This window comes from Hemibagrus wyckioides, linkage group LG03 (assembly GCF_019097595.1).
Source record: "Hemibagrus wyckioides isolate EC202008001 linkage group LG03, SWU_Hwy_1.0, whole genome shotgun sequence".
NCBI lineage: Eukaryota > Metazoa > Chordata > Actinopteri > Siluriformes > Bagridae > Hemibagrus > Hemibagrus wyckioides.
The window spans coordinates 19,603,143-19,627,862 of NC_080712.1; the positions used below are offsets into that span (position 1 = coordinate 19,603,143).

The following is a 24,720-nucleotide window of genomic DNA, read 5'->3' on the forward strand; positions in this document are numbered from 1 at the left end:
AAAAGATCAGGTGAACACACCTGTAAGCATAATATATCATATTCATTCACTGTATAGGTGACATGCATGGTGGTTCTGTATGTATGGAGCAGCAAGCATTGTTCCAGGCTCACCATTGGCACTGGGTGTTTGTATCTCTTGAGGAGATGCAGGTCTGCTGGGGGTCTTTGGCTCTGTGGGGGTAGTTGGTACTGCTGCAGGGGATGGCACAGGAGGAGAGGGCGGAGAAATGGGAAGAGAAGCAGGAGCAGGTTCTACAGGAACATTGGGGACAGGTTCTGCACACAGTCAGGGTATAGCAATAAACAGTGACTATTACAGGCAGAAAAATTCATTGACAATCATTGAGAACCTGAAATTACTCTAAAGAGAGGGTGTATTATAGACTATGATGTGAAACATTAAATCTCTGCATTGAGATACCTGGCATGACAGCTTGTTTGAAAAGCTCCTCTCGAAGGTGGGGCAGGAAGCAGTCAATCCTTTCCCATGTTATTTCCCACAGATCAGAGTAGCCTGTACGCGAGTCTGCGCTGTGGAAGATGCCAGCTGTGTCCATTACCAACAGCATGTTTTTTAGAGACTCAGGGATCGCCTCCAACTGTAGAGCAAAAAAAAAAAAAGACAGCATTTTATTTAATGTTTACAACAAATTGGACTGTGATCTCCAAATGTAAACAATGGACATTATGAAGGTATTGATTATTTGGTTTATTCTTAAAAAACAAAATCAAAAGATGTCATGGTCATTCATGTTATATAATGCATTAAACAATGCCAGTTAATGAAACCTTTCAGTAAATGGTTCCTATTAAGTACTATGGCAAAGGCATACATGTAGACTATATAAAATGGGGCTATTTAAAATACTATTTAAAATACAAATATAAAATAATGTACTTGGCATGTAACAATATATTGTTTAATTTTTAAGAAACCTCTACAGCAAATTTTTTGCCAAGAAACATAGTATAGCTTAAATTAATTTTATGATTTTACCTATTGTATTGAAATGAAAACAATTAATACAGTAAACCACAAACTGTGTCACTGTTGTTACTTCCTGGCTTTATTCTACTAATTACAACAAACTAGGTGCAACTGTGGCTGTGTCTCACCAGGAGGTCACTGGAGCCAGCATGCATGTATTTATCCATGAAGTCTAGGATGGTAAGCCAGAGAGCAGCAAATGTGGGAAGAGAAAGAAGTGGCGAGAGATGCTGGAGGAACACCTGAGGAGGAGGACAGTGTACCAGAGATCATTTAGCAGTTACCAGCAGAAACCATCATATTCGCTTTTTATTTACAGTTATGCTTTACAAAATAATTAATTCATCAGACCTTAGAGAGCAGCGTGCAGGCCCTCATCCTGGTCTCTTCCATGCCCCCGACATCTGCTGGGCTGATGTTGTCTAAGAGCTTAGTCAGCAGCGGAAACAGGACCTGACATAAAAGGGGTTAAGCTGAGTCAGCATAAATGGGTGTTTGACATGTATTTAACTACTGTGTCACATGTGATTTTCTCACCTTGTTGAAACAGGATTCCCACTCCACAGCATCCAGTGTTTGCAGATCATGTACAAGTAGCGCCCTCTGGAGGTAAGTGAGAGCCTGCATCCGAACCTGTCTCCGAGCATCGCAGCACAGCCAGGCCATACCTGCAGGGGTTACATCAGTCATTTATTCAGCTTATATTATAGGCTGACACAGTGACATGTGAATGGCAGTGAAATACCTACAAACCCACAAACTCAGAAATGCCTTTCTTAAATGTTCTTCACTCAGATAGCTGACTCAATGATTTGTGTTTGGTTCACATTTGTTAATATATTAATAAAAACATCAACATTTCTCTAAAAACAATATTAAAATGATGAATAATCTCAGTTGGTGATTACACATTAAGCTCCACAGCTCTGAACCATCTAATCTGCATATTAGTAGTAGATGTGGTACAGTAACTGGAGAATGGAGATGAAAGGGCTTGCTTGACAGTTTTGAAGAGCACAGGGTTAGGGTTAGGTATAGATATGTTTGTATTCCATTTTAATATTTGGTATAAAAAAAATATGCTTCTTATACAACGTTTTTAAATATAAACCATTACTTTTAATTGTTCAAATGATGCATATTTTACAGCTTCTCTGTTGGTATTTACAGTAAACCCTTCTCAGACTAATGTGATAGAAAAAAAGTAAAAATAAAGTGGCACTGATCAGGAAAAGGACAACAACTTACACCAGAAACCTGTGTCTGGATGGCGTGGGAGATTCATAATACAGCTCAAAAAACTGAAAAATCTTGGTTTTGTAAGACTGTTGTAAATCTGACCTTGAAGCAAAGGACACCAGCAGCTTGACCACAGTGTCTGAGAGTCAGCTTCAATTTTCTTTCCACTGGCCTCCAGATGGCGCTGTTCTTCTGCCCATGAGCTGTAGATACTGGCTGCCCTCGTGTGTAGTGTGTGCATCAGATCCAACAACTAGAGTGGAAGCACACCATTAATTAAGTATTAAGAACTAATGCCCGTGCCTTTTCCATCGATAATACATGACAAAAACAACTCTAGGAAATAGCAACCTAAAAAAATATACAGCTACACTTATCTGCTGATAAGTTGATTCGCATGCACATTGTTTTATCTAAGTGGGTAAATGAGATGCAGTGAACAGTGTGGAGTACAGGCAGGGGCAAAAATAAGCAAAAACCTAATAGTCCAAAGGAAATCTTGGTGGTGAAGAGGTCTGAATGAGTTAATATGTGTACTATTTTTCTGTAATTCATTAAATAGGGTAATTGGATTTATATTAGCCATTGAAAATAAAAACACAGCAGAAGGTTTAGTGGTTCATCATTGATTACACCCATAAATTTCAGCTGCAATGGAAAAAGAAAAACAAAGCAATACTCCTGCCCCAAAGGACCTCACCATCACACAACACTACAGCAGCAGGCATGTACACAGCAAAGGTAGTAGGGAAAGGGCTGCGGTACTTACGTCCTGACTAACCTGTAAAGACACCGTGTGGTAGCTGGCTGGCACCCCCTCGTCCTCCTCATCGTCACTGTGGGAACGGGAGGGCCGCTGACTGGTGGGTTTAGCTCGTCGGGACATACCCTCCTTCTCTCGTGGCTTCTTCCGTGACCGACTAGCTTTTGAGTCGTATCTGTGGCTCTTTTTTTTCTCATGGGTGCGATAACCTGTTTCAGCCACAGGAATGCAGTGAAACAAAAAAAGTTAACAGAGTTAAACCTTATTTTGTCAACTTGTCCACCAGTCTTTCCTGCCTTTTCAATTATTTGACATAAGAGTAACATCATCTTTTATCTTTCATCATCAGTGCAAAATAGTTGCCTTGGAAGCGCATCAAAATATTTTTTTTTGTTTCCTGATGTGCAGAAAACAAAGAGCAACTATACTGCATGTTTATAGCACTGTTTCCATTAGCTTTTTACATGTTAGAACTGTGCACTTTGATCAAGCTGCTTTCATAGTGAGCTTGTAAGCCCTGTTGACAGCAGGTATCTACAAAAGTGCATAGAGCACTCTGATGAATAAGAAGCCCATGTCTAATCACAGAGCCAAAAGTGCTGAATGTCTTAACTAAGCCTGCTGAAGATAGCTGGATTGAAAAACTGAGGGATAAAACAGAGCAAGGGTATATAAGTCACGCAGTTAGATTGCCCCGAGTTAAATGACTCACCCTTAGAGCACAGCTTAAGACACCCAACCAAAAAGCTTCCAGGCACTGACACATCCAATTACAGTGCTATAGAACCAACCCACACAAAGGCTTCTTAATCCCAAAGGAGTCAATCTGCACATATGAGGTCTCAAAAGCAGTCGGTCTACACACATAAGGCTTGCTATAGTGGTTTGATTAAGTGAAAACCCAAAGAAACAGAATTATGATGTCAGTTCAAAGTCAGACAGCACTAGATGTTTTTCTTATTGCATTTTGTTATTTCCACTAAGATTTCTCTAAAGCAAGAGCACCAAATCCCCTAAAGCAACATATTTTTGTGAGACCCAAAAAGTGGTTTAATGAAGGAGTAGACATAGATATCAAAACAACAAAAGTATTTTATTTATGTCTTGGCTAAACAGAAAGCATGGATGTGACCCACAGTGTTGACCTGTAGTCAACCATGGATATAATGCTCACCTGTCTTAAGAGTGAGCCAAAAATAACAGCGATATGTACATAAATGCACTAACCTCCATTAAGACTGGCCTCCACAAATACTCGAATGGCTTTCACACAAAGCTCAAAGTTCTCAGGTGTGACATGTGCAGCATCACGTACAATAAAAGAGAGTGATTCCACACACTTGATGAGGGACTTGGTATCATGCATGCCCATGTCCTGGCCCAAGGTTAAACTGTACTGGTTAATAAGAGGAGACTGTGATTTAGAGTCCGGAGCATGTGGTGCCTTACTGCTCTCCAGGTCATCCTTACCAACCTTTCAGAAGACACAAACACATAATATATTAAGTGCAGATTATGTTAATTCACACTGTCTCCTCAGACAAGAAGTGTCAAACTCATTTCATGTTGACGGTCAGACGTTTTGCCTTCAACCCTTTTTCTTTCTTTTTCTGACCTTATGTTAACTCCAAGTGTGCTGATGATTCCATTTATATTATCCATACAATAGAATTTATAAAATTAAACTAGAAAAACACACTGATCTTAAATGAAAAACTGAATTTACCTACTCCTCTGAATATTAAGTTATCCTTTCCGTTGTGTACAAATAATCTCACAACCATTTACTTTCCTCTGCATATGAATATCAATTTTTTTTTCTAACACTACTAAATCACTACAGTCAGTTAAGAAATGAAAATGCTATAGATTGCATTTGTAATTCATTACCTAATATTCATAAGAATTTAGAAGTCATGAAACACATTTTCTTTTAAATCCTGCTTCCTGGCTTCACCCAGTGCATCAACTTTAGCGGCCAGTTTTTGTTATTTTCATATTTTTATAATGTGATTTAGATGTCTGTGTGCGAGTCCAGAGCACAGACTGGACTTATTAATGTTTTATGAAAACGCCTGCTCACACAGATATGTAGGCACAAAAATGTAAAGAATTCTGGAGGCAAAAGCTGCCATTTTGGGGAACATCCAAATCCTAGATGTTAGTAAACTAATGCGCACTAATAGTTGCAAATGTATCTTTCAAAGTGTGTTCCTGGTTGATTAGCTCCATTTGGAGTTACATCTGACGAGCTCAAAGTAAACGGCAAGTGGAAGAGTGAGAATTCTTTCCTTCTCGTACCTTAGGACAGCTGTATCACACACGGATCTAGTTTCAGCTGAATTGTGCAAACGTATTCCTAGTATTCGTAATGACTTTGTTGTGGCCTTGAATCTTAGCACTGAGCACATTTAAGTGCTCCACAACAAAAAACAAAAACAAAAAAAAAATCACAGGTTTTGTTTTTACCCCAGGTTTAAAAAAGCATCAAATTGCAAATAGTTAAGCCCCTTGCTATAATGACATTAAATGTCTTAACTACAATCCTGAAATATTTCATTATTATAATATTTCAGCCTCCTGCTACACTTCTTGTTATACAATCAAATCAATCGTACCAGAATTCTCTTTCTGAATTTACTCTTAATTTCATAACAATGCCTGCCTTTTTCATGACCATAGATGGAGCACCATCCATTGCCTTTCTAAGAGCACGACTCCAGGCAACCTCCAGTCTAGTCTGGGCACTAATTAGGTTGTAGCACTGGCACAAGTTCGAAAAAATCCCCGGTGACGATCAAAGATCCATCCACCATGAATAAATATTCCCAATTGAGCTACTTAACTTTTGTCCATGCTCACATTGAGTGCTATAAAGAAAGTAATTAATCACTTCAATTTGTCTTTAAGCTGAAGTTTTAAATCTCCTTGCAAGGTTCCCAATTTCCTGTCACAGCTTATAACAAGTTAATACTGGCAACAACCTGTCTCTTCTCAGGACACACAAGCTCTGTTGCTTCTTGACGAATTCTCCCTCTGAAAACGGCTTTGATGGTGCAGTGATTTCACAGGCAGTCAAATAGTTGGTCTATACAGCTTCAATCCCTGCTCTTTTGGTAAATAGTGATTGCTTTTTTTTTTGTTCTTAGCAATCTTACCACATTTACTCACGTGCATCTCGCAGTGTTACTTAAAATTGTATTGTAATTAATATTGCCACAGCCAGATGGTTGTTAGCAGAATAAGCATACCAGTCTTTGACCCGACAGAAGAAAACTTTCTTAGTATTTCTCCTAAAATATCTGCCCTTCAAGGTCAGTTTTTCTCTTTTGGAAATCACATGATGAGCAAGATCACAAACAGCTTGCCACACAAGCATAATCTCCAAGGAGCCATCATTAGTAATGCACCGGAGATTTTGTCACTGCATTACAACAGACATGAATCATTCCATATTCATCTTATGATCTCAAAAATGTCTTTAGTATAATAGCAAAAACAAAAGAATTGCACTTGCTGTTTCAATATTTCAGAAACTGTAGTTGTTTAATTTGGTCACTAGGAGCACCCAATCCTATATCATCACACCACTAGCATTTTAAGATAATTTCAGTTATTTAAAAATGTTAAAGATGTTAAAAAGTATGTATACAGTGTACGGCCAGCACTTTACGACTATGAGATATCTGAAAGAGTGGACAGGTTAAGCATTTTGAGATTTCTGAGTAATCTCATGAAAACAAAAAGCCCAAGAGTAGGTGTCCCTTTGAAATGTACTTTTGTACAAAATAAAATTATAATACAAAACTGAAAAAGATATCTACACTATATATAATGTTAAAAGTGTGCAGGACAAGAAGAGGGTAGTGTTTTTTCCTGTACTCACCACTAGCCATCCCACTTCTACTTCAGTGGCAGAGCGTGGTATTCTGGGCTTGCTATGTTCAGTGTAGACCTCAGAGTCAGAGGTATAACCCCGATCCAAAGTGACTTCACTCTGGTGGTATGAGCTCACTTCACTATCAGACTGAGCACCTGGAGAACACATGCATTTAAAATTTAGATGTCACCACATCACTTTTGATCAGATCAGTGTCAGGCACCTTGAACAGCAGGATCTGCATAGTTCTTCAGCAATGTACAAGACATACTCTTTACCTGTGTCACTGTCAGGGCTGCTGCTGGTGACCTGCAATGCAGCTGGAGGTTTGACACCAGCACCGATGCATTCCAACAGTGTGAAAAGAGTGTACCAGTCCTCAGTGCAGTGGATGTTGGCAGCATTGGTTTTGAGAAGCTCATGTAGACCATAGGCAACCTCTCGACTCACTCTGGACAACACATGAGGCTTCATCATCAGAAGCAGGCGCAAAGACAGCAGCACCTGTGCAAGAAATAAAGAAAGGGGAAGAACATGTTACACTATATCGTCAGTAAGGTGTGGTTTTATACACACTGTCTTTGTATGCTAGCTCAACAGCAGGTAACTAATGTAGCCTCAGTTTCATGCATGTCCCTACTGTTTCTGAATGATTATGCAGGGTGTTTGTGTATGTGACACTTATGTCAAATATATTCTATACAACCTTATTTGAAAAAATAAAAAGGGCACCTGATTAAAAATGTTTGTAACTTAAAAAGACATCGTAAATGTGAACGTGAGATACAGATCTTCAATTAGTAAAATGTTACTTCATACATATTCAGACATTAAGAACCCGCATACTGTGGAATTACAGCCCACAGTATTTGTGATTGTGTGTGTCTGTGTGAAAGAATCAAGTGTGTATGTGATAGTTTTGAAGTATATGGACATACCTGTGAGCTGATGTCCTCTCTGCGCAGCAAGCGTATGGCGAGTCTCAGCAGCCCCACTACAGCTCTTTCCACCAGGAAGCAGCTCTCATTGGCATGCACACACAAGTGATATAAACGGGCACGCACAGTCTGCCACACACATGTCACACGGTCCCTGTAGATACCCAGAAACAAGAAAAGTCATTAATTCTTTGCAATGATTTAAATATACCCAAAAGCTTCTCAAGAACGAACACATTAATACACTAATCTCTTGGGACTACAGTCAGAGATGGCTTCTCTAATAATAAAATAATAGTAATAGTAATAAAACAAATATTTCAACAGTCACAGTACCTATTCTCTAGGACAATGCGCAGAAGCATCTCTAGACAGAAAGCAGCATCTTCTTCATCATAGTTCTCTTCATCGGGAGTCACAGAGATGAGGGCCTGGAACATATTGGTATATTTATTATAAAAATCTAGATTACCCTATACATAAACAGTCTCTATGAGAAACTGTGCAGTATACTGGATTAAATCTTTTTAATTTTACATGCTGATTGAGAACATTATTGTAAGCAGGCAATGCTTGACACGGCTGAAAAAACGGGCCTCACCTTCATAAGCTCCTGCAGAGATTCCAGCTGCAGGAACTTGCTTTCTGTGATCAGTTTCTCAGGGTCACAATGCTGTCAGACGTTGATAAGAAAATCATAAGAAAAAATCAAGAACTAAACCCCTTAGCAATAATAAAAAAGCACAAATGAAGGGGAGATATTTTGTATGTACAATGTGCATTTACCTTTATACACAGCAGGGCAGCCTGTTTGGCCTCCTGATTTTCAGTAGAGGGTCCTCGCTGTCCGGACTGCTCCGCTCCACCACTCAATGTCAGCCAATTAACAAAGCTCAACACAGCCGACTCTCCCCTAAGATAGATACATTCTTTAGCAAGCGTATTAATGTTGAAAAGCTGTAGTTAGTAGTTAGTAAAATAAATTTACCTGTTTGATGGTGTCTCCTCACGCTGTAGAGAAATCTTTCCATTAGGCTCGACAAAGTCCTCAACCTTTAAAGAAAACAGGACATCATTACTCTTTCAAAAAAGCTAGACTTTTATATTCATATTTAAATCTGCCTTCCTGATAATTAATACCAGAGCAACAAACTTCACAAGGATCTTTCTCTCACCTCTACCATGGATTTGGGTAAGAGCTCAGCCCTGAAGAGCTGCAGCATAGCATCCATGATGTTCTTCCAACCCTCTCGCAAGATATCACCATGCCGATGGGCAAGGCTAAATGTAGTCTTTGCTGCTATCTGAGCTTTAGCGTTGCTGCCAAAAACTGTGGGCAGGTTTTCTACAGACTGGACACACAAAACACACTGTCACAAATGTGGCATGACCTCAAATGAAGAACCAAGTGTGACAGACTGACATTGTTATTACCTCACTGTTGAGTGTAGTAAACTTGCAAAGAGAGATGATTAAATTATCAAAAACATCACTAAAGCCATAGTGTGCTGCGATCATTGCACATTTCCTGGAAAGGGTACAAATTTCAAAATGATTATTGTGTTTTAACCATCAGCAAAATAATCAATTACACTCAGAAATTCATTAACATTTTACAATGAGACGCATTCCATTCTATAACATGTACCTAAAGCCGGCAATGGCTTTTTGGATAATGGTATCCTCTAAGCTCTTGTCAAACACGTAGGAAAGGGCAGCAATCGTTGGGCCCCAAGTCATTGAGAACAAGTCGTGATCATAGCTGCCTGAAGGCACATGGAGGAAGATCCCCTCGGAAGTGGCTCCTCTGTGCAGCAGCACACTCCACATATAGTTCTCTTTTACTAGGCCTTTCTGCTCATCAGGCATTACAATTTCTTCATTCCTGCAGAAAAATAATCACACACCAACAACTTAATTTAAAAACACTACCTGGCTAATGGTACACTAGGTATTAGAAAACAAAGATGGTTTGAAGCACAACGATTCCAGTAAGTTACAAATGTAACTAATTCATTTACAACATGGTTTTGCTATCTTACTTGATGGCATTGTAGATATCTTCCAACATGTCCTGATCAAAATCTTTACCACCATTCATGTCTTTCAGATTTTTCTTGAATTGCTGCATTAAAGGGAAAAAAAAGAAAGAAGTGGATTAAAATTCCTTCATTCATGCTAACTGCAGTAACAACTCTTTCTTATCACCTTTCAGATCTAATAATGAGCCTTAGAGTTACTGCTTCTGCTGTCCCTTAAGCGTTAGAGTTGGGCAGACAGGTCTAAAGCCTAACGCAACCCAAATAAACACACACATCCGCTGCTGAGTGATGGCGTTAGGCCACTGTTTTACCGCATGCCTTCTTAATGGCAGGTAAAACAAGGGAAAGCTAAGCTCCCTGGAGAGAGGGATGAACAGAAAGAGAAATAAACAGTGGAGTAAACAGGGTGAATGGGGGAAGTGCCAGCTGGGCCTGTGTTGTTCCATACTGGCGCTTTGGTCCAGACATTTACTATAGCTGCCTCAGAGACGAGACAGCTGCAATCACACACGTCAGCCAAACAGCACTACGACCTCTCAGCTTCAAGAGCTCCACTTTCACTTAGAACTCTGCTACAATAATTATCCCTAAAGTATGCAGTGTGGGCATATCCCAGGACCAACTTCCAAGAAATTGTGATCCATTTTATACCCTCTGTACATGGATTTTCAAAATTATTATGGTACTAAAATATTATTGACACGCATGGCTAGAATATAAACCTCTATGGGTGTCAAATGTAAAAGTGTGTGTATACATACGTCTAGTCAAAAGTGCTTCTGAGAGTTGGCTGAAATTACATTTATGTTGTTTTTTTAGAACAGTTTGAGGTTTTAAGCTGTCTACATGTGGTAGGGTAGTAAATGTGAAGCAGCCATAGTTAAAAGCTAGCATTTTGTTGTCATCAATTCAAATAAAAATTACAGCAAGGATGGGTCTACAACATCTGAGAAAGCTGACAAACACACGGTAGTAACGTTTGTTAAGGTATAGTTAGCAAAGCTGCATATTTCTGTTTTGAAATGGTTTTGCAACTTAACAGGTGTAATAGAGCAGAATGCCTACTTGCAAATAGTATTCTCACTGACTAGCAGCTCCACTGATTTCTAAAATCTATTCGACTTTATCATTAATCATATATGGCACATATACAAATGCACACGTCTAGTAGAAGCTCTGTTGGTGGTTGACTGATGGTGAACAGTCTTAAATGATTCCTCAGAACTTTGTGTACTGGAGAAGCCAGACTCACCTCTAAAGTCATTGGGATATTCTGCTTGCGAACGTTGTGGTTGTGTTGATCCGTGTTCAGCATAATAACAGCATAGGCCAAAGTAAAACCAGCATCATTTGACAAAAAGGGATTCCCATTTACATTCTGCATACAGAGAACAGAACGATACAATGGGCTCAGAAAGAAACATCTAATAAATCTAGCAAGAGTAGAAAAATGTTATAGATCACTTTAAGTAGGTCCTAATAATTCCACTGAGAACTGCTTCCTCTTGAAAGGTCAAAAAGTCAACCTATTCCTGTTACAATAAGCTGATATAAAAGGGAGGGGTATAAAACTTGTGTATCTATTCTGTGTAAAATGAGCTCATCTGCTTTTTTCAGACTGAGACTAAAAAAGTCATTACTATGAATACTTTCCAGGTCACACACAGTGACAACCAAGCTTATTTAAGGAGTGCATTCTAAATGTTCTCTTTCTCTGGTTTAGTCTTGTCTCTTGCTGCAGGACAGATCGATTATGTCACACGTCCTGCTGCAAATTTTCCTTGTCCCTGATTACCTGCATGACTAATGTGCCTGTCCTTTATCCCTACTGGGTTGCTGTTCCATAGTCACTAATTACCCGATGATAGGGCCAGTTGGTGGTAAGGATTGACTTAGCATGTGGTAATGGAAGAAGTGGTGTGTGTGTCCTAGTAATTGTGTGCAAGTGAGACAGCAGTCTACACTCTATTTACAGTATATATGTGTGTGTGTCTGTGTGTGTGTGTTACTGTGTCCCTGCCAAGGTGAATGTGTGTATGGCAGCTGACTCACATGCCAGTTGTCAGTGAAGGTCTCCAAGAGCCGATGAATGACCGGCGCTTCGCCAGGAAGTCGGAAAGCCTCCAGATACAAACGCAGTGCCTCATCTATGCGCAGCCCTTGGAAAGTGAATGTTCTGGAAAGAAAGAATGATTACATTACATACATCATAGATAAGTAGATTTTAACACCTTGGGAGACTTATGACTTATGATTATGTTGTCTTCACATTCAATTACAGAAGTGAAATGACACTGATATGGCAAATCAGAGTAATATAATCACAAACATCAGGAAATATGTCTTAAGATCCAATGCAGAAAGTACAATATCAGCAGATAGTAGTACAACAGCAGATGGCAGCACACTCTGCCATCAGCACTATTTCTTTAAACTGAAGAGCAGCTACAAGAATAGCCGTAAAGGCAAGCACCTTGCTGTTAATGATCTTACAATAACTGCTGAGCTTGAACATAAATCATACGCTGAAGTAAAGTGTAATGAGAGAAAACCTGTCAGATTAGGATCATCTACTATATACTGAGGTCAAAGTACATCTTAAAATAACTCTTACCTGACAAAACTATCAAGCAGCTCCATATTGTTCCTATCGCTGATATATTCTCCAATCATCTTCTTGTCTAGTCGGGGGTTTTCTCTAAGCCACTGAGCAACCTCATTGGTGTCCATTGGGCTACTCAAAAGACCTTTTTCCTGCAGAAACTGGATGCCATTCTTAGGCTGCTGATTAAACTGTTCTGTGCCTGTGATGAGAAGCTACAAACACAGAGCAAAAGCATTAGACTAATTATATCTGCTCGCTAAAAAAGCTTTTATTTATTTATATATATATAGTTTTTGGCAAGAATCTCTGTTACCTTTTTCTTGTTTCTAATATTTATCAGTTCCTGGGAGTCTGGAAGACAACTGCTGAAACGATGAGGTTTTTTAGGACTTTTCTTTTCACCTGAAATAGAGGAAAAGAGATTGTTTCGCTGCCAAACAAAAATATTTATATTATATAACTTTTGTGTTCATTCTCAAGCAAATGCATTATTTGGTGATACACAGTAAATGCAGTACCTGAATCAGTCTCCTCCTGATCTTGTCTACCCAGTCTCATCTTTTTAGCCATCAGATGTCCACTAGTTGGAGGGCATACTGATGGCACTCCAGACTCTATTGCAGTCTGTCCATTTGGACCAAACAAACCCTTGCCAGCCTCTGTAAGCAAAAACAACAGGATTAGAAAAAGCTGAGCAATAACAAATACTCTGCAACTCCTGAAAATCAGCTCATCACACCTGTAACTGCATCCATAGTACTGTCAACAGAGGTCTCTCCTTCAGCTGTTAAAGTTTCTGAATTCTCTTGCTCAGCAGCTCTGTTCATCACTTTGGCCTGACAGTGGGCCTCTGTGCTGTCTATTACCGTTAACAGGGCTTCAAGTGAGAGAAGATGTGTTGTGTAGAGCTGTCCAGAGACTGGGAAAGCATTCTGAAAAGCAGAAGACCAAATCAATCAGCTGTGTTTGCTAAATAGATTTTTCAGTAATCTAGAAATCAAGGTTGAGAAGGATCACCTTGGAGAGCAGCTTGGTGAGGTCCTCAAAAAGATTGGAACAGTAGAAATCACAGTCATAGTTAATATAGAGCTCAGTAACAAAGCTAGGGATTCTCCACAGCTGCACAATCGCCTCAAGGGCCATTTCCTTCATTTCATAGGGCATCTTTGGGTTCTCTGAGGTAATGATGTCCATTAGCTTCTTCAAATAAATCTACAAGAGACAGTGCTAATTAGCTATTTCAAACAATACCAAACAAGCTTTTAAACAAGATTTTACATTAAATTATAATTGATACTAAAGAATTTCGAACTAGTAATGTTCACATACCTCAAGCTGAAATTTGAGATGCCCACGCATGCTCTCAAACAACAGAAAGCAAACCCGTATGGAAGCAGCATACAAATTCATTCGGTCTTCACTTAATAACTACAAAAATAAAAAGAAAAATTATTGAAATATTTTACTTTATTTAGAAATAAATGCATAGCCAAAAGAAAAACCCACAAAGAAAAAATCAACCTGTATGAGATGTCTGCAGAGTTCATCTTTGACTAGGACCAGCAGTGATTGGTAGGGAGCGATGTGTGTGGCCTCCAGAGCCACGTTGAGCAGCTGCAAACCCATATGCTTCATCACATCTGAGTTGTGGCGGTCGTGAGGGTTGGTGAGAGAAATGAGAAAGCGGAAAAGCTCTCTCAAACATGGGAGTCCATAAGGGATCAAAGCAGCACCTGATGAGAACGGAATGTAGTAAGCATGTTTTACGAAATAAGTGGGATTATTTAATAATTTTATCAAACTGCAGAGAACAGAAATCAATCTGTACCCTCTTTCTGAGTAGACTGAGTGAAGCGCACTCCTCTGGGATTTACATAGTCCATGTCATGCACAGATGCAGAGTCAGACTGATCCACTAACGAATCTCGGTCCTCAAGCACCTCAGGGATGGACTCTACTGAGGCAGACTGAGTACGTTCCACCTGTCTACCCTCACTCTGTCAACAAAACACAACACAAAGCAATTGTCACAGAAGAAAAAGACAAAATATGCCAATATTCATAAGGAACAAGAGTAAAACACAACATGACCTGACAGGTAAATGTCACTTCCTGGATATCTGACAAAAGCTAAAATATATTTAAGAGCATCAATAATAGCCCATGCCTACAACATTTTTGTCATCATATAGTGTATTCAACTTGTCCAAAAAAGGCACATTCAGTCCTGGTGCTGCTCAAAATTTATTGGAGTTTTACCTGTGTGTCGAGAGTACTAGCATCAATGGAGGCTGCTGTGCTGGGAGTGGTGGCTGTGGAGCAACTCTCCAGGTCTGTAAGGTCTTCTTTAGATGTGGCTTTAGAGCAGTTGGCCAGTCCACTGTCTGCAGTAGGGCTGGAGATGGAGGAGGCTGCACTATCAGAAACAGGCAGCACTGCAGTACTGTCACCGTGCTGCTCAATAAATGGAACTCCACCTGGAGACATACAGAGACCACTGTATTAGTTAACAACTCCGTAAAGTTGAAAAGTTTTGAATTCACACAGTACATAAGTGTATCTCACTTGTACTGAAGTACACAATAGTGCTGAGCTAAAGGTTTACCTGAGAGGTTGTTGCTGAGAGCGCTGAGCTGGGCCTGGTCCATCTGTCCCGAGGTGCTGCGTATCATGTGACGAGAGGGACGAGGAGAACGCTTCTGTTTCTTCCACTTGGATGATTCAGTCATTCCACCAGCACGCATCTTCAGCTAAAAAAAAAAAAAAACAGACAAAATTAAAGTGCAAGTCCTGAAAACCAAAAAATTGCCAATTGTTTCATCTGGAACACATACCACATGCACTCATTAAGATGCAGATTATTTCAAATAAGTTCTGTTTAGATGCAGTCCTCAGATGATGGCATAACTGGCAAATGTAAAACAGGAAGTGGTAGGAGAAGATAGGAACTAATGAACATGCAATGGTAAAACCTTATCAAGGACTCATCTACAGTAGATCTAGTCACAGAGATATAATCAGTCTATAAAGTTACACAAAAAGTCGGTGCCAGGCTACATTGACCCACCATCTTTGAAGAGCCACACCATAAAACCACCTGCTATAGGAAATGCATGTCTGCCTGTCATTTAAATATTCCATAGAAGATGATATTCACATACAATAGTGGGAAAAGCTGGAAAATCATGGGTCAGGAAGGAGATAGGATGGAGGAAGTTACATTGATCATTGACTGCAATCTCTTCTCCTTACCTGGACTCGTTTGTTTTTCCATAAGATATTGTAAGCCTCGGGAGAGAAGGGGCATGCCCCGGGATTAGTGATGAACACATTACACATGCAGACAATACAGAAGCATGACAGCGGAGTGCACAACACCATGCACAGGGCTGACACACACGCCCCCATACACACACACACACACACCCTACTGAATACGAATACTCTGTGCAATTCTATGTACTACATAGTGAAACAAGCATGCAAATCCTATAAAGGCACGCATACGTTCACAAACACACACAGTTCTCTATAACGAACTGTCAAGACACTCTCACAAACACACACAAGGGACCCTAATGCATTTTATAACATGTAACATTCATCATGTGCAGGCTATGACATTTATATAGACAGAGAGTAGAAACAATGTTCCTTATACATTATATGATAAATATGCCATATTATATGCTTTACGTATATTCAGAGAAAAGTGTGTTCCCTGAAAACTGTTATTTATGCCCGCCTGCTATTATAAGGACCATTAGAATTACAGTGGTTTTCATCTTGTATCTTTATTCACACACAATAAAAACAGAGAGCCACCGATGTCAGCATAATGCAAGCAATACTGTTCACTAGATAAACCTGGTTCAATTTCTATTTCAGTACTTTATGTACTTTAATACGATGTAGAATCTAGCAAATTATTGCCATTATCAATAAAATCATTACACATCATGTTATATATATTCTGTATAGATTCATTTAAATATTTACTTTTAAGTGAAATTTGCTACAGCCTTCATTTTGAACGTACTTCCAAAAAAAATCCATGCAGTCACTGCTTTAAAGCCATGCCTCCCAGCGTATTTAAATGCACTAGCTGTTGCCCAATCATTATCCCATTTTAAACAAACAAAAAGTACCCTGTCTAAACCACTCTGATTGGTGTTTCTAGGGTGATCTGAATTAATAAGATCTTGTGTGTCCAGGATACATCCTGGGATCTGTAGAAAAGAACCAGCAAAGAAAGGTACTATAGGAAAGGAAAAGAGACAGACTGCATCACAGCAATTGGAAGGGAATGTGGCCAGCTCAAAAATAATACTTATAATAATCTACAGATGCAGTATCGTCAGTTATATTAATGCAACTATAATATGATATGATATTTATCAATGCCAGAACAAATGATTAATGGAAGAGCTGAGCGATGGGACATGAGGATAAATGAGCTATATCTTTGTACAAAGCTGTGTAGGGATAACAGATGTAAGGGAAGCCGGTCTAAGATTAAGGCACCAGGGAAGAAACAGACAGATGAGACAAAGTCAACTGAGACACTCAATTCAATCACTCAACACATCTTTGATATTTACCTTCTTCATGTTGGTGCCCACAAAACTTTTAGCCTCCTCTTTAAACTGTGGTAATCTGTAATGAGAATAGAATGAGAGCAGAGTAACTGATAAATTATTTTTTGTTAAACAATTTTTTAATTCATTCACAGAAATGGAACAAGACTTGTCTATTGTATGAACACACGTCATGCTATGACATATTTTCACTCCATAACTATATGTGAGACAAACGTCTGGTACAAAGGAAATTTTAAAGTAGTTTTGGCTGAGATGGGGGAATGTGGTTCTTGTCCAGCTGGACCAAATTAAAAGTCTTGTTCATTTTAAGAGGCCCTTCAAGGTCTGGTTGGAAGACAATATGTCAGCGGAGCTGCCATCTTTGTTCGAGTGTCATGACTTTTTGACCTGTGCTGCCGCTTCATTAGCTGAATTAGATGAAATGATGTTCTCATGGTGGGTTGTGTGGACTCTGCAGCTTTGCCTTAAATAAGCCATCACCTCTCACACAGTGGGAGAGACAAGACCTGATGTTAACTCTACTCTGCGTTAATAGAGTGTTGTCTTGCTGGCTCAATTATTGGATGATCTGTGAGTCCAACAGATTAACATCCCTAATGCTTTCAGCAGGCTGCTTAAGCCTCCTCCTGAGCACTCAATAAGATCTGCTGTTCATTACTCCATCTCTCACTCTGCCACACATGCGCATGCGTACACACACACACACACAACATCCACTGCTCATTACTGCTCCTTCTCCCTTACATGTATGCATATACAGATACACACACACAAATACATAGTCATTTTTAAGGCCTTTCACCCTTATTATAAAGACATCACGGACAAGAGGGTCTAAGAAATAATACAAGCACAGCATGAGCATAGGTGTGTGTGTGCACGCATACCGAAGAGACAAAAAGGTGCTTAATTACAAAGTCCCATCAAAAAAGGTTACCGATGGTCACTTCAAGGACACTGGGCTTTGGCATATACTTATGTACTTACAAAACAGAAAAAGAGAAAATGCTTCCAAAGAAACTATGATTTTTTTTGTTTTTGTGTGTATACGTTTTGTGTGTGTGTGTGTGTGTGTGTGTGTGTGTGTATACAGTTCTCATCTATATGCAGATGGTAGACCAGGTTGCTTTGTACGCTCATTCTCTTGTCTGTGTGGGATGTGACTGGAAGCCTAATACAAGGGCTGTCTCCACGGATACGCAACTCTGATAAATGCCATCCCATAATCATGTTATTGCATTAGAGAAGCAGCACACTATGACCTGAAAGGCAGGACAAAGTGGTGCTGCACAAAATTTGATGACATTCATTGCAGCGCAATAGTGTACTAAATAAAGACATCAAATTTAAATCCAAGACGGTTTTTCCTTAAACGCCTTGCGCAGTTAAAACCTCCGTGGGAGGCAGTTTGTTCACGTAATAAAAAAAAAATGCAGTCTGAATCCGGCAAAGCATTTGCAGTGTCGCAATCTCATTAGCGTATGGCTGGCAAAGAACCTTTTGTACGTCGGAAGTGGAAAATCTACGGAATCATCTGAGAGTGAAATTGGAAACCGTTAAGGACACAAAACAAGTTCCTGCTGTGTTTGGTCTCAGGTTCGGTTTGATTATGTTTACACCCAGCAGACAACTGGGTGCTTAATCCCCTCCAACCCCCCCACTCACTGTCTTTCTCTTCCACACTCATCCATTCCCCTCTCTCTGGTTACCTGGAGAAGAGCAGCTGCACCATGTCCACCAGCGTGTGTTCGGCTGATTTCCTCAGCAGCTCTGTGGAGGGCAGACAGAGCACGGATGAAGTGAGCAGGAGGTTAGCTTAGAAAAGTGGGAGCAGCAGTAGCTCAGGACCCGAGGGTCCCGGTCTGTTTGGCCAGGATTAGTGCTAGGCTTTATTAGCACCCTGCTCAGGGACTGGGGGCAGGGAGCTGTGAACTGCGGTCTAACATACACTGGGTCAGCATTGAAGGTTTAACTGTGCCAACATAACAGCTGAAAATGTCAATATAATAAGCAAGACTGCACTGGTTGTCTTATTCACTTAGAGATATATGGTTGGTAATAATGTTTCAAAGGGACTGTAGCAACCTCAGTTGTTTGGCTCACCACTTAGTCTCATCTCGAAGCAAATGCGGAAGCAGGACTGCATGATCTCACACACAGACTCGTTCGTCAGATGGGCTCCCACTGGAGTCAGCAGTAAAGTCCTCAAAACCTGAAATACCAGAACCAGTCAAAGTCTGCATTCAGTAAGGGAATACTGAGTTCATAGTAACAAAGTGCTGCTGTGTCATTTTTGAGTAGGTATCTCAAGTAAATCATATTCATTGTGTGCCATATTTAAAAAGGAAAATGAAAAGCTAAGCATAATGATCTTCATTGTGCAAGTGCTGTATTCTGTATTGAGTGGTCAGGGATGCAATGCATCCAGAGAACACTGAGCACAAAGCCGGAACACATCCCAGGATAAGAGGCCTGCCCATCACATGCTGTCTCTCAGACACAAATTATTTAACACAAAAAAGAAGAAAAAAATTATCAAATAAAACATTTTTAAATGTCCAATCAACTACACTTTACTGTAATAACAGTGGACCGAGTCACTAATATAAACCCATTGATTATGTAATCTGTAATCTGAAGCAGTCTCTGGCAAAAATGTTTTCTTTTATCTCATGTCTATTAGATCTCAGTACTAGATATTTCACCAAGTCCTATTTTTCTGTACTTCCAACACTTTTGTCTAGGCAAGATTTTAAGATTTGTCGGACCATTACCTGAAGGATTTTCATAAGTACCACTTCATCACTAGCCGGGTCTGTCCCCACAAATCTTGCATGAGTGACCGCATCAGCCATGTTCTCAATCCCCTCTGCTGCTGCTTCATGACTGGCATCTGTAACAGACAAGAGTTTAAAAAGATCAAAATTTTTCAAAGCTGCTAGGCATTTGTTAAAGCTTCAAATATATATAAAGGACCTTCATCTAGAGTAATGACATACAGAAGGTGCACTGACTATGGTGTAGCGTCAAAATCTCAAATAATAAATTTCATACATTTAACTTTGTTTATCCCATCACACCCCTTCCATTCCCAGTACTCTATGAGAAGGGTCTATCACAGCCATCTGACATCTAATCACCAGATGTGTCCTTTTGTGGGCAGGTGGGTAAATTGGCTGGCTAGGCAACGGGAGCCAGTGTTTTGAAACCTAAGATGGGCCAGAAAGCAAGCTGGAGCCAGGCTGCTTTTCTTTCCCAACGCCTTTAAAGAGTATTTCATTAACTAATAAGCACAGGCTGTCTAGAATGGAAACCAGGGCTCTTGCTGCAGGTAGAGTAACAAGGTGAGAGAACATTTCACTTCTTATTAGCTACACAAAAGAGGACATAGCAGTGAAAATGTGGATTTTATTCTGCTGCTTCACATGTCTTGCTTCAAATGGCAGACAATTTCCTGAATTGTATTTAATTAGCCAAGAGAATAAATTCTTGCATCAAAAGCATTGAGAACACAAAATTACAGAATAAGCAAATATATAAACAGTAATATTTATACACAGTCTAAAGCTTCCAATGAGTTTATTGAAGAACATTACATTTATGGAGAAAATGTGAAAAACCTCTTAAACCATTCTTAAGTCACTCATTCCTGAGACCATTTATAGAGACCACATGGCAAAAAAAGTTCCTGAGCACTAGTGAATTTAGCGCGTATATAGAAACAAGGGCCCCAATAAACATGAGACGCTTTTGCAAATGCCCAATCTCCACGGAAACCAGAGCTAAGGCCTATTCAGCACAACATTAGAAGTCATCTAAAATACTAATCCTCGCTTGGCACCATCTACACAGACAGGCGGCAGGGTCCTTGTTGAAATAACAGCAGTATGGGTGGGGCTGAGGGACTGTGTGCTTGTGTGTGAGAGAACGTGTGTGAGACTGGGGATCAAACAGCTGTCGTGTAGTTATAGTCGAAGTACATTCAGGCACTATCATCACTGAGAAAGCCACATCAAGGAACAGCATGTATGGTGCACATCCTTAACATTAAGCCACAACTATGGATATGGTGATTAAGTTTTTTTTTGACTGGGTGAACTGTATAAAAATCAAGCAAATAATTGTATTATTTTAAGTTCATACACACAAAATAATATGAAGATTTTGTCTTACACAAGTCTGTCTCACCTGCATCATCATTCATAGAAAGTACACTAAAATACATCAGGTGCATGATTTTTGACTAGCCACTGCAGTTGAACAAGAGCAGAAAACCTTAGCGTGACGAAATCAGAAAAAGAGAAGCAGGAATGGGAGAGTGGGAAAAGTGGGATCTGGAAATCTGTCAGTGTGGCCATCCCCCAGAGCCAGCCAACCTCAGGCCTGAGATTTAAGGGGAATTAAACCCTCGGCAAACGAACTCGCTCTTACAAACACAGACCCCCCAGTGCGCTAGAAGGGCTCAGGTCTCACTGTACACCCGAAGTGAGAGACAACGAGACATGTCAGCAGGGACTGGTTGATAAAAAGCACATGCTGTAAGGATAAGGACACGAGCAGTAGCTAAAATAACCTTTGAACTGTGTGGACCATCTTTTGCAATTAAGAACACCAAAAACACTGCAAATGTACTAAACAAAAAAAACAAGTATAAAATGTGTGAATACAGAGAAAATGCTGGTGTCTGATATACAGACAAGAGCGTTGAATGCGATTGGATTTTGATTTTTGACCAATAGATGGCAGTGTTCTTTATGCAGTGAATAATGCTTACTGGACTTTGGAAGCATCATTAAGTCTGTAAGCTCCTCATTTCAGGCTAACAGTTCTCCAGCAAAGTTGCTTTGGAGTCTGAAGTGCTGAATTAGTGAGAGCAAAATCTGGACCTCAGCCTGTACAGATGCTAAGTGCCATGATGGGCAAATCATTATCACAGTCCACTGGAAGTACAAAATGGTGAACAGTAGAGTGGTGTGTGTTTCATCTGTGGAATGCTAATTCGGAGTAATGATAATGTCACTCTTCAGAGCAGATTAGGAGAAAGTGAATCAGCATAACCCATCAGTCAGCGTAAAATCACTTGCATGCCAAAAGGTCATTTAATCACAAACTCATACAAGTGCATTGAGATACTGCACTCCTCAAGTGTTCACTCAGGAGTAAAGTAACTCTTGTGCTCTTTAGTGTGTGTGTGTACACAAAAAAAGGCTTTAAAAAATAAAGTTTAAAAAATACAAGATTTACATGATTTCAGTAACCAACACACAATACAACTAGAGACCAACTGCAACTCACAAACGACAAGCCAAAAAATACAAATAAAAACACTTCACTGTTATCTGTGTATAAGCGTTAACAGCACACAGAACGGATAGAGAAAGCTTATGACAGAAACCATGCCAGAGTGTGTCCATTTATGATCCGTCCTATGGCAAGACGGCCCATCTTTTGGACAGCCCCAGGCTGGTTACCATAGAAACCCATACACGTGAACCCCCGACGAGATGCTGGATAAGAGATCAGTGGTGGATTTGGAGTGACAGCAGCCCTCTGGGAGTCCATGACTTATTTGTTAGGCATGTGCATGTGTGAATATTTCCTCTCCCGTGCCTATTGTTCACTTGATGCAATTCAGTTGTCATTTGGGTGAAACAAATCCACGTAACATGGCTGTGAATTCCAATGAACTACATTCATTTTTCTCAATTTAAACATCACGCTCAACACTGATGTGTGTGTCATGGCAAGTACACTTTTCTTCCTTAGTGCTTATTCCAAAAAAAAAAAGACTGACTAAATGATGGGTCAAGTAACTCCTTGTTGCAATTGTAGCATTTCAGGTCACAGCAGGTCTCTCCATCTCTATTTTGTTGTGCAAACCATACAGTTGCTTGACAAGTGCTGTCATATTATTTATTCAACAACCCCCCACTATTTATGGGAGATTAGAGAAAAAAATATGGATGACTAACATCTGGAGCTGTGTGCTGGTTTCGGACATTCACTGGCAACATCACGGTATACTTCCCTACTAAGGCTACAGACTAGCTTAGCAGAACTAGTTCTCCTCCTAGGGTGAGAGGCATTTTATTCTGCAAAATCCAAAAAAAGTCTAAAACATCATTTAAGAAAATCCATTATACATACACACATATATATTTATATAAATACTCTTATCACCCTGTAAAAAACTGTTACTTTCTTAGTTCACAGAAGTCACAATGCTTCTTACGATTACATGAAATCCCATTAAAACAGAAACTATATATTTACATGGAAATAAGCTAACATGAATATTACCTATGAGGCCATAAGAGAGGAATTTGTTGACAGAAGTGAGAGCAAGGCCTGTGATTGGTCCAGTTGTGTCCTCCGAGCGAACAACTTCCAAGAAGGGTCGGAGGAACACATTGGGCTCCACTTCAGAGAGATCTGAAAGAGAACAAAATGAGACATCAGTGCATGTCAAAACACTAGGCTTATGTAGGTCACTTATAGTTTTATAATCTAGGAGCACTTCCTTGCATGGCCCAAGCAACCTATAGATCCTTAGTAATAGAGCAAAACATGTTGAGTTGAAGATAATGTTAAAAGTCCTAAACAGGTCTCATACAAGTTAAAACAATATGTCTCCACAGAAAAGAGAAAGGGACACGAGGGAAAGAGTAAGACAGAGTAAGCAACAGCAACAGTGAGAGAGTTCAAAACGGCGAACAAGATTTCCTGGGGCAGGTTTAATTCGCCAGCAGTGTGGGACAATTCAATTTCTAGAAGCTTTGCTAAAGCAGTGGTATAGAATGTAGGATTTAGTATTAATGAAATGTCTCAATTGAGTAAAATTGTTCAAGAAAACAAACCATTTCTCATAATACATGGGGATTTTGGTCTAATAAAAAAAGCATGAAAATAGTACTGAGGGCAAAGTGTAGGCTTTTTTAAGATTCAAATAATATATACTAAAAGCTCTGGGGCAGCAAAATGGCCAAACAACCTAATATGACTGTTGTGCATCGTCAAATTTTAAGCATTACAAAAAAAGGTAGTAAAAAAAAACATACACATACAACCACAGCATTCGTTACTGATGAGCTCTCGTGAAAAACATCAGAGCCTACCACACATAAATCCCTAAGCTCACAGAGCCAGTAAATCACACCAGCAGCACAGGCCACTACACACTGCATGTCCAGAATGTGACTCTGAGCTGCATGTGTGGATGGGAAAGCACCTCGGGCCAATCCACCCAGGAATGGGAAGCAGCCCTTCTGAAAGCAACGGCGAGATGAGGGTGAGAGGTTACAAAACACAAACCAGGTAAAACAACAGGAGAAAAATTAGCCAAGTCACGAAAGGCGGTGAAAACGCTAAGCTGGCGCTCTGCTTGCCATTTTAATACGGCCTGGATTAAGGCTCTCTAGAACATTTACTTCATAAAAAAAGCAACTTGTGACTTCAAAGCCTAAGATGAGCACATGGGACCACTGAGTATTAGTTGCGATATCTAATATCCCCGAGGCTTGTTTGGAAATCAAATATGAAACAATTTAGAAATTTCCACACTTTGTTTTATCTTCGTCCAGGTCGCTCTCAGATGAGCCTCCAAAAGCAAATGTTCAGCTGCGAGCCGTTTCTATGGGACCAGGGCTTTCTTTGCATTCTCTA

The 24,720-nt window shown here is 39.8% G+C and overlaps 1 protein-coding gene across 7 annotated transcripts in view; it reads right to left on the bottom strand.

Annotated features, from left to right (window-relative positions):
- gbf1 (golgi brefeldin A resistant guanine nucleotide exchange factor 1) overlaps window positions 1-24,720 on the bottom strand; it is a 55,779-nt gene that overhangs the window by 1,418 nt on the left and 29,641 nt on the right. For 2 of the 7 annotated variants that reach the window (XM_058382782.1, XM_058382772.1), the window contains exons 4-41: window positions 23,359-23,490; window positions 19,833-19,951; window positions 19,162-19,270; window positions 18,768-18,828; window positions 17,059-17,113; window positions 16,606-16,686; window positions 15,710-15,745; window positions 15,063-15,207; window positions 14,717-14,934; window positions 14,286-14,454; window positions 13,979-14,190; window positions 13,787-13,885; window positions 13,475-13,669; window positions 13,197-13,389; window positions 12,976-13,116; window positions 12,771-12,859; window positions 12,467-12,669; window positions 11,905-12,028; window positions 11,105-11,230; window positions 9,853-9,935; window positions 9,459-9,695; window positions 9,245-9,338; window positions 8,986-9,162; window positions 8,799-8,863; window positions 8,597-8,723; window positions 8,412-8,483; window positions 8,147-8,241; window positions 7,811-7,964; window positions 7,151-7,376; window positions 6,879-7,027; window positions 4,220-4,466; window positions 2,999-3,201; window positions 2,332-2,482; window positions 1,528-1,658; window positions 1,342-1,443; window positions 1,119-1,232; window positions 424-601; window positions 114-278 (exon numbers count right to left, since the gene is read on the bottom strand). In XM_058382782.1, the coding sequence (XP_058238765.1) occupies window positions 114-278; window positions 424-601; window positions 1,119-1,232; window positions 1,342-1,443; window positions 1,528-1,658; window positions 2,332-2,482; window positions 2,999-3,201; window positions 4,220-4,466; window positions 6,879-7,027; window positions 7,151-7,376; window positions 7,811-7,964; window positions 8,147-8,241; window positions 8,412-8,483; window positions 8,597-8,723; window positions 8,799-8,863; window positions 8,986-9,162; window positions 9,245-9,338; window positions 9,459-9,695; window positions 9,853-9,935; window positions 11,105-11,230; window positions 11,905-12,028; window positions 12,467-12,669; window positions 12,771-12,859; window positions 12,976-13,116; window positions 13,197-13,389; window positions 13,475-13,669; window positions 13,787-13,885; window positions 13,979-14,190; window positions 14,286-14,454; window positions 14,717-14,934; window positions 15,063-15,207; window positions 15,710-15,745; window positions 16,606-16,686; window positions 17,059-17,113; window positions 18,768-18,828; window positions 19,162-19,270; window positions 19,833-19,951; window positions 23,359-23,490 (5,277 nt within the window). The remainder of the gene's footprint in view (window positions 1-113; window positions 279-423; window positions 602-1,118; window positions 1,233-1,341; window positions 1,444-1,527; window positions 1,659-2,331; window positions 2,483-2,998; window positions 3,202-4,219; window positions 4,467-6,878; window positions 7,028-7,150; window positions 7,377-7,810; window positions 7,965-8,146; window positions 8,242-8,411; window positions 8,484-8,596; window positions 8,724-8,798; window positions 8,864-8,985; window positions 9,163-9,244; window positions 9,339-9,458; window positions 9,696-9,852; window positions 9,936-11,104; window positions 11,231-11,904; window positions 12,029-12,466; window positions 12,670-12,770; window positions 12,860-12,975; window positions 13,117-13,196; window positions 13,390-13,474; window positions 13,670-13,786; window positions 13,886-13,978; window positions 14,191-14,285; window positions 14,455-14,716; window positions 14,935-15,062; window positions 15,208-15,709; window positions 15,746-16,605; window positions 16,687-17,058; window positions 17,114-18,767; window positions 18,829-19,161; window positions 19,271-19,832; window positions 19,952-23,358; window positions 23,491-24,720) is intronic. The other 5 variants (XM_058382803.1, XM_058382792.1, XM_058382810.1 and 2 more) reach the window with 5 other exon arrangements.